Source organism: Anser cygnoides, chromosome 1 (genome assembly GCF_040182565.1).
Source record: "Anser cygnoides isolate HZ-2024a breed goose chromosome 1, Taihu_goose_T2T_genome, whole genome shotgun sequence".
Lineage (NCBI taxonomy): Eukaryota > Metazoa > Chordata > Aves > Anseriformes > Anatidae > Anser > Anser cygnoides.
In genome coordinates this window covers 210,746,475-210,755,053 of record NC_089873.1, presented here as the reverse complement: position 1 = coordinate 210,755,053, position 8,579 = coordinate 210,746,475, and the positions used below count along the sequence as shown (strand labels likewise).

The 8,579-nt window shown below is 57.2% G+C and overlaps 1 protein-coding gene across 2 annotated transcripts in view; it reads left to right on the top strand.

The window, feature by feature from the left end:
- The first annotated feature begins 2,251 nt into the window (after positions 1–2,251).
- FCHSD2 (FCH and double SH3 domains 2) overlaps positions 2,252–8,579 on the top strand; it is a 148,634-nt gene continuing 142,306 nt past the window's right edge. For both annotated transcript variants that reach the window (XM_066990026.1, XM_066990025.1), the window contains exons 1-2: positions 2,252–2,404; positions 5,756–5,853. In XM_066990026.1, the coding sequence (XP_066846127.1) occupies positions 2,384–2,404; positions 5,756–5,853 (119 nt within the window). In that variant the 5' untranslated portion in view covers positions 2,252–2,383. The remainder of the gene's footprint in view (positions 2,405–5,755; positions 5,854–8,579) is intronic.

Sequence of the window (8,579 nt, the reverse complement as noted above, 5' to 3'; positions counted from 1 at the left end):
CCCCATTTACACCCCCCGCACCCCATGTGCACCCCATTTCTACCCTCCCACCCCATGTGCACCGCATGTGTACCCCATTTCTACCCCCTGCATCCCCATGTGCACCCCATTTACACCCCACGTGCACCCTGTTTACACCCCCTGCATCCCCATTTGCACCTCCTACATCCCCATGGGCACCCCCCAGACACCATTTCTACCCCCTGCACCCCATTTCAACCCACCGACCCCCCATTTCTGCCCCCACTACCCCATATGCACCCCCGTGTGCACCCCATTTCTACCCCCCCACACCCCATTTATGCCCCATGCGCACCCCATTTCTACCCCCCGCACCCCCACATGCACCCCATGTACACCCCATTTACACCCCCCCACACCCCATGTGCACCCCATTTACACCCCCTGCACCCCCATGTGCACCCCATGTGCACCCCATTTCTACCCCCCACCCCATGTGCACCCCATTTACACCCCCCCACCCCTATGTCCACATTTCTACCCCCTACATCCTCATGTGCACCCCATGTGCACCCCCCCACCCCATTTACACCCCACGTGCACCCCATTTACCCCCCCAGCACCCCCATGTGCACCCCCCTGTGCCCCCCATTTACACCCCACGTGCCCCCCCATTTACACCCCCGCACCCCCCCCGGGCACCCCATGTACCCCCCGTATTTACACCCCCCCACCCCATCTACACCCCTCGTGCACCCCGTTTACACCCCTCCCACGCCCCGCGTGCACCCCATTTACACCCCCCTGCACCCCCATGTGCACCCCACGTGCACCCCATTTCTACCCCCCCAACCCCATTTACACCCCATATGCACCCCATTTACACCCCCCGCACCCCCACGTGCACCCCCACATGCCCCCCATTTACACCCCACGTGCACCCCATTTACACCCCCTGCACCCCCACGTGCCCCCCAATTACACCCCGCGTGCACCCCATTTACACCCCCTGCACCCCCATGTGCACCCCACGTGCACCCCATTTACACCCCCCGCACCCCCATGTGCACCCCATTTACACCCCACCTGCACCCCATTTACACCCCCACGCCCCATGTGCGCCCCATTTACACCCCCCGCACCCCCATGTCCACATTTCTACCCCCTACATCCTCACGTGCACCCCGTGTGCACCCCCCCACCCCATTTACACCCCGCGTGCACCCCCACGTGCACCCCATGTACCCCCCATATTTACACCCCCCCACCCCATCTACACCCCGCGTGCACCCCGTTTACACCCCTCCCATGCCCCATGTGCACCCCATGTGCACCCCACGCGCACCCCATTTCTACCCCCCACCCCACATGCCCCCCATTTACACCCCCGCACCCCCATGTGCACCCCACGTGCACCCCATTTACACTCCCTGCACCCCCACGTACCCCCCATTTACACCCCCGCACCCCCACGTGCACCCCATGTACCCCATATTTACACCCCCCCACCCCATCTACACCCCGCGTGCACCCCATTTACACCCCCCCACGCCCCATGTGCACCCCACGTGCACCCCCATGTGCACCCCACGTGCACCCCATTTCTACCCCCCCACCCCATTTACACCCCATATGCACCCCATTTACCCCATTTACCCATATTTACACCCCCCCACCCCATCTACACCCCGCGTGCACCCCATTTACACCCCCTGCACCCCCATGTGCACCCCACGTGCACCCCATTTCTACCCCCCACCCCATGTGCACCCCACGTGCACCCCATTTACACCCCCTGCACCCCCCCGTTCCCCCCATTTCCCCCCCCCACACCCCATGTGCACCCCATTTACACCCCCTGCACCCCCACGTGCACCCCACGTGCACCCCCGCACCCCCCCGTGCACCCCACGTACCCCCCATATTTACACCCCCCCCACCCCATCCACACCCCACGTGCCCCCCGCGTGCCCCCCCCCGCACCCCCACGTGCCCCCCACGTGCACCCCGCGCCCTCCCCGGCTCCCCCTTACAAGCCCCGCCCCCTCCCCTTCGCCCCGCCCACCCCTCCCCTAGCCCCGCCCCCTCCCTCCCAACCCCGCCCCCTCCCCCCACCCCCTCCCCTCCTCCCTCCCACAGCGCCCCCTGGCGGCCGCTCCCCCCCTCCCGCTCCCCCCCTCCCACCGTGGGCGTGGCCCCGCCTCCCTCCTCCCCCCTCCTCCCCCCCCCCCTTCTATGGTGGCCGCTCTAGGCCGGAGGCCGCCGCCCCCCTCAGCGGGGCGCTCCCGAGCCGAACTCCCCCCCCCTCGGAGCCTTCCTCCTCCTCCTCCTCCTCCTCCTCCTCCTCCTCCTCGTCCACCCGCAGCGGGGCCGCATCCTGCTGCCGGGGGGCGGACTTGATGCGCAGACCCCGCGCAGCACCATGCAGCCCCCGCCGAGGAAGGTGAGGGCTGAGGGGGGGGTTTGGGGCTGAGGGGGGGGTTTGGGGCTGAGGGGGGGCTTTGGGGCTGGGGGGGGGTTTGGGGGGGGGTTTAGGGCTGAGGGGGGGGGTTGAGGATTGGGGGGGCTTGGGGCTGAGCGGCGGGATTTGGGGGTCTGGGGTCGGGGGGGCTTGGGGCTGAGGAGGGGGGTTTGGGGCTGAGGGGGGGTTTAGGGGGGTTTGGGGCTGGGGGGGGTATTTGGGGCTGGGGGGGGATTTAGGGGGGTTTGGGGCTGGGGGGGGTTTGGGGCTGAGGTAGGGGGTTTGGGGGGGTTTGGGGCTGAGGGGGGGACTTGGGGGTGTTTGGGGCTGGGGGTTCCAAGGGGGTTTTGGGGTGACGGGGCTTTGGGGCTGGGTTTCCTTAAGGGGGTCCTGGGTGGGTTTTGGGGCTGGGGTTGTGGTTTTTTTTTTGGGGGGGGGGGGGGGTGAGGGGATTTGGGGCTGTGTTTGGTTTGGGGGGTTTCCTGAGGGGGGCTTAAGGGGTGATGGGGTTTGGGGTTGGGTTTTGCTGAGGGGATCCTGGGTGGGTTTGGGGTGGGGTCCTGGGTAGGTTTTGGGGCTGGGTTTGGTTTGGGGGGGGGGTCCTGGGTAGGTTTTGGGGGACAGCGTGGTGTCAGGGGGTTGGGGCTGGGTTTTATTGGGGGGGGGTCCTGGGTAGGTTTTGGGGCTGGGTTTGGTTTGGGGGGGGGGTCCTGGGTAGGTTTTGGGGGCTGTGTTTGTTTTGTGGGGGGGTCCTGGGCAGGTTTAGGGCATGACAGGGGTTTGGGGAGGTCCTGGGTAGGTTTGGGGGGCAGTGGGGGCGTCGGGGGTTTGGGGCTGGGTTCAGTTTGGGAGGTTTTGGGTGGGGTGTGGGGGGGGTAATGGGGCTGGCTGGGGCGTGGGGCCGTGTTTGGGGTCGGGCTGCATGGGGCTAGCTGCGTTTGGGGGGGTGGACCCAGGCTGTTGGGGAGGTAATAGGGCTGACTGGGATTTAGGGCTGTGTTTCAATGGGGGGGGGTGTCCTGGGCAGGTGTATGGGGGTTACTGGGCTAACTGGGATTTGGGGCTGTGTTTAGGGGTTGGGGGACAGGGTCTGGCTGCAATTTAGGGCTGTGTTTGGGTATGGGGGGGGTGGCGGGTAGATCCTAAACAGGATTGGGAACCAGCGGTGCTGACTGCGATTTGGGGCTGCGTTTGGATGAGGGCTGGCGCGGTGTATATAGGGTCCGGCTGCGATATAGGGCACGCGGACGGGGTCGGTGGGTCTGGGGTCTCACAGGCTGGGAGATTTGGGGGATGGGGGGGGGGGCTTGCAATGAATTGGGGCCGCAGCGGGGTGGGCGAGGAGGGGGGTGGTGGCGGAGCAGGGCCTGCAAAGGGGGGGACGAGAGGGGGTCTGCGTCCAGCGGGGTCGGCTCTGCGGCAGCGGGGACCCCCCCCCCCCACTACCCCCAGCCATATTCGGGTCCGGGTCGTGAGGATGCGGGTGAGCGGGGCGGCCAGAAACGTGTAGGGTCCGTGCCATGGGAGCAAACCCCAAAGGGGGCGGCAGCAGGGAGGGTTTTCCGTCTGCCGCAGCACGCGGGTTGGGGGTGCTTGGGTTTTTGGGGGTGCTTGGGTTTTTGGGGGGATCGGCGTGGGGAGGAGCGGGAGGGGAGATGCCGATTTGGGGTGTCGGGGGGGGGGGACCCGAGCTGCGTGCGGGTGCTGGTACGTGGGGATGGATCGCTTCGGGACCGAGCTGCTGGGGAGAGAGGGGGAGCCAGAGACGGCGAGCAGGGTGCGGGGTTGGGGAGCCGCCGGCTTATAGGGGCGGCGGAGATGGGGGATAGCGGTTTTGGGATCTGCGCGCCTGGTCCTCGTCGTGACGCTGCCCGATTTGGGGCTGCGGCGGGGTGCCGGAGACGTTTCGGGTCCGGTTCCCAGCAAAGATACGGGACCACGGGATCCCGCAGCGGCACCGGGAGCAGAAACCTGCCAGCCCCCGGGGCCCCGCGAAGCCCTCGCCCCGGCTCCTTCCTGCCTCTCGCCCTCCGGCCTGACAAAAGCAGCGCCCGCCGAACGCTTCTCGTCGCTTTTTTTGGGTCCCGTTTGGCGCCTTATTTACATTACAGCCGCGTCGATCCCTGCCCGCATCGTGTCACTCGAGATTATTTCCACTGCGCGGGTTTATTGATCTTTGAGTAGGTTTTATTTTATTTTATTTCAATATACGGATAAAAATGAGAACGCTGCAAGTTCTCGTTTAAAAATAGAGCCCTTTTCTGCTTCAAGCTGGGGATCACACGTGATCTCCCCCGTTTTTTGGTGTGATTTCCCCCGTTTTTTGGTGTGTCCCCCCCCTATTTTTTTGTCGTTTGGCACGTCAGTGCCTCCGAGGCGGTGGCGGTGTGGTTGCAGGGGGCTTGCTGCCGGGGAGTCGTCCTCGGTGTTAAAGCCGAGGAGGGTTTTGCTAGCTGGTGGGATCTCGGTTTCTTTTTCTCGTGCCCGGCTGGGGAAGGAGAGGAGGGAGGTTGGGGTCCTCCTCCCCTCCTCACCGTAACCGCGAGGCGTTCCCGACCTCCCCGATGCGCAGTGGCTGCGGCGATGCCGGCGGCGGCTCTCCAGGCCGACAGGAGGATCCCCTGTGATCAGCAGAGGGTTTTTAATGCCCAGCCCTCCTGTTTTATATAAAAAAAAAAAAAAAAATACAGAGAGCAAACAGCCCCGTTGGGCCCTCCTGAAGCCGAATTTCTCCTGGTACCTGTGCACCTCCCTGCCAGGAGGTGCCCAGCTGATGGGAAATGAGTTTAATGAGGGCGAAATTCAGAGAATTGCAGCAGGACTACAGCCTCCAGCCTCCCGAAGCCTCTCTCCGAGGGTTGCTTTAGTGCACCGTTGAGAAACAACGTGATGTTTAAGCTGTCTTCAAGTGACAGCAATTGTAGGAGATCTTAATGAATTTTAAAACTGTTTAACGTGCTCCTAAGCGCTAAACGTATACGCGCCGTCAATTTACCCCCCCCGCGGCCCAGGTATTTTTTTTCCCCAAGGTTTTTTTCTGTTCTAAAAATCTGTTGGACGCTCATCCTCCTCCTGTCTTTCAGAATAAAATGGCATTTTCCTTAATCTTTGGGCGTAAGTGTGAGGTTCTTGCGGTGCGTGAGCCTGCTAAGGTGACAGCGTGCGTTGAATTCAGCCTTGATTAGCCCTGCCTTTTTCACTCTGTGCCTTAGTTTTCCGCCGAAAGGCGCAATTTCAAAATAAATGAAGGAAATCAAATCTCACTGGGGGAAGAAAAATCATTTAGACTCTACAGAAGATGCATACGGTCCTTTTTTTGTTGTTGTTTTTTAGGTGAAAGTCACACAAGAGCTAAAAAACGTTCAGGTTGAGCAGATGACAAAGCTTCAGGCCAAGCATCAGGCAGAATGTGAGCTCCTCGAAGATATCAGGTAAGGCTACAGAAAACGCTACCGAAATTCCTTTAAGATCCAGCTTTTTTGGAAGAACGTTGGAGTTACAAAACTTCAGGAACTGACGATGGAATTTCCTCTTTGGATTTCCTGCTTTTAGGCTGTTAAAGTTTTTTTGACACAGCTGGAAATTATAACTGTAGCTAACACAATGCAAACACTTTTTTTTTTTTCTTCTCTTCAATGGGGGAAATGTTTTTTTAGTTTTTTTTAAAAAGAAGTCACAAAAAACATAGAAAAAGCCCTGGTCTTTTCAGCAGTGCTTCTCTATTATAATAGGCTGAGACTTTGATTTACCGCCCGTAAGAGGCTGTTACAATTATTACAGATATATTAAAACCACCGATGATTTACATCTTGCTAGAAAGAGCTTTGAACAGCGGTTTTAAATAGATTGCCTTTTTTTCTTTTTAATACCAGCAACTTGCAAGATATTTGCATGTATGATTTAAAACTCTGTACAGGTTGAGAGCAGTAGGGGAAAATCTACGTTACATCAACGGTGTGGTGTTATTGTTTTTTATTATTCATGTTAACTAAGGTGATTGCTCCTCTTTGACTTAAAACTTTGCCTTTAACAAAACCTGATGGTAGTGGCTACCTGGCATTACATGGAGGATTAATCATTGCGTTTGGGGAGGATCAATTTTAGAAAACCCATCCTAGGGTGGGTTTTCTGTGAAGTATTTGGCAGTGGGGCTGCTGCCGCCCTTCTCTCTTTGGCAGCGTATGTCCCACCTGTTAATTAAATCAGATTTCGTGCTTTATATTGCTATGTAAAATGCAAATGCGGCCGCTCTGACAGATGACATACAGTTCGTCTCGCTGTCCCAATGCCCTCTTAATAAATCAGAACGACGAGACTCGAGCCTTCCCTCCCCTGTTTGCCTGCAGTGGATATCGAAGCCCTTTTTTTTTTTTTTTGTAGGGGCAAGATCCCAGCCTTCATCTCCTTGGATCAAAATTATCATCTGTGCGGTGTTTTACTAGCAAGCGCTGAGTAATAACTAACAGACCGATCTAAGGAATTTCCCCCCCCGGATAGGAGATTATTTTTAGATCGTTAGGGCCAGGTCCCGTTGCTCTAGTCCAGGTTTTGTTAGCGTTTCCTATTCTTCAGGTGCTCACAATCGCTGCAGTCTGCTGGAAGGCGGCATGAGCCTGCGGATACAAAAAGAGGAGAACGCGAAAGCGTTGGCTTAAAATATTTGTCTTTAATGCGACTTAATTTCTCATGTTAATTTGTGGATTAAGCAGTGGGGTTAGGGTGTTTCGTTCACTGACGTGCTCACGAAACGTCCGCGGTCTCCGCTCGGCGTTCCTGCTCCAAGCAGCCCGTGTTTGCAGGAGCGCCGCGTGGCTTTGCGGGTTAACCCCTCTTTAAACGTGGTGCGATGTGGTAGGGTACGACAGCTCCGCCGTGCCCATGATCCGTTCGAATATCAGGTGGCGGAGCACGAGAGAACGGGGGAATTCTGCCTTAAAAACAACTGCTGGAAAAAAAAGGATCTTAGGTTGTGGTGTTGGGGCCTTTTCCATTTCCATCTAGCCGAGGAGGAGGAGCGGGGCTTTGAAGACGATGCGACGTCGGTCCACGTGTGTCACTGGTGGGAGAAGCTTGGTTTCAGCTTGCTCATCCCATTCCTCGTGCGCCTGTAACCGCTGTGTTCGCTAGAGCCGCACACAGGATCCTCTCGTCTCTTGAATGAAGAGTTGTTTGCATAGAAAGCACCCTACTGCTACCCCAAAGTCGTAAATTTGAGCTGCATGCCGCTTGTTTACCAAAACTTGAGGGACTTGGGGTCCTTTTGTCGCCCCCCCTTTGAGCTTTCAAGCGCGGGCAGGGCACAGCCTCGCGCTGTTCTGTGCTGCTCTGAGCTCTGCTCAGCTGCTGGAGCGGCAGCGAGAAGCCTTGCGTGCGTGCTTTGCAAGTTGGTGATTAAGGATTCATATTTCCAAATGCGAAATTGCTACAAATAATTATTGTATATATTAGCCCATAAACGGAGGCATTGAAATCACATGCGGTATTTATAAACCCAAGTGTTTGTCTGGGCTTTAATGCTCTTAATTACGTTTTTAATATCATTTCGGGCCGGTTTTATACAAAACTTCAAATCTTCTGTAATGAAGAAGAGATGCAAGGAAAAGATCAGAAAGTTCCCTTATGAGTTCCAGTAAAAGACGTCCATTGTCTGGTGGAGCAGGAGCGGATGACTTCTGGCAGTACCCCAGATCATAAACATACTTTTCATTCCAGCAGCTTTGATATTTTATTTTATTTTTTTTTATGCAAAACCGAGCGCCGTTTTAAATGTTTATGGTTTGAAGGCTTAAACCGTGCCGTTTGGAGGGGATGAAGGCTGAGCTGCTGGTTATTCCACATGGGATTCTTCTTGGTCAGGGCTGAGGCATACAGGTGTAACTCGATTTTTCTCCATGCCCCCCCTCCGCAGATACTTAATCTCCTGGAGGGCCGCACGTTCCCCAAACCGCTGTGTTTAATTAAATCAAAAATATGTCGTCTTTTTCAGTGATAACGCAGTGTTTTGCACGCCGAGGATGTAGCTTCAGGTCACGGAGGCTGGGGAGAAGAGGCAAAGTATTTTGGTTGTGGAAAGCACACCTACGGCTTGACAGAGCTATGTGCAGGTAGTTGGGTTCGAAGCTCTCCTGGGAGTTGGACAACCTTGGGCAGGGCGTAA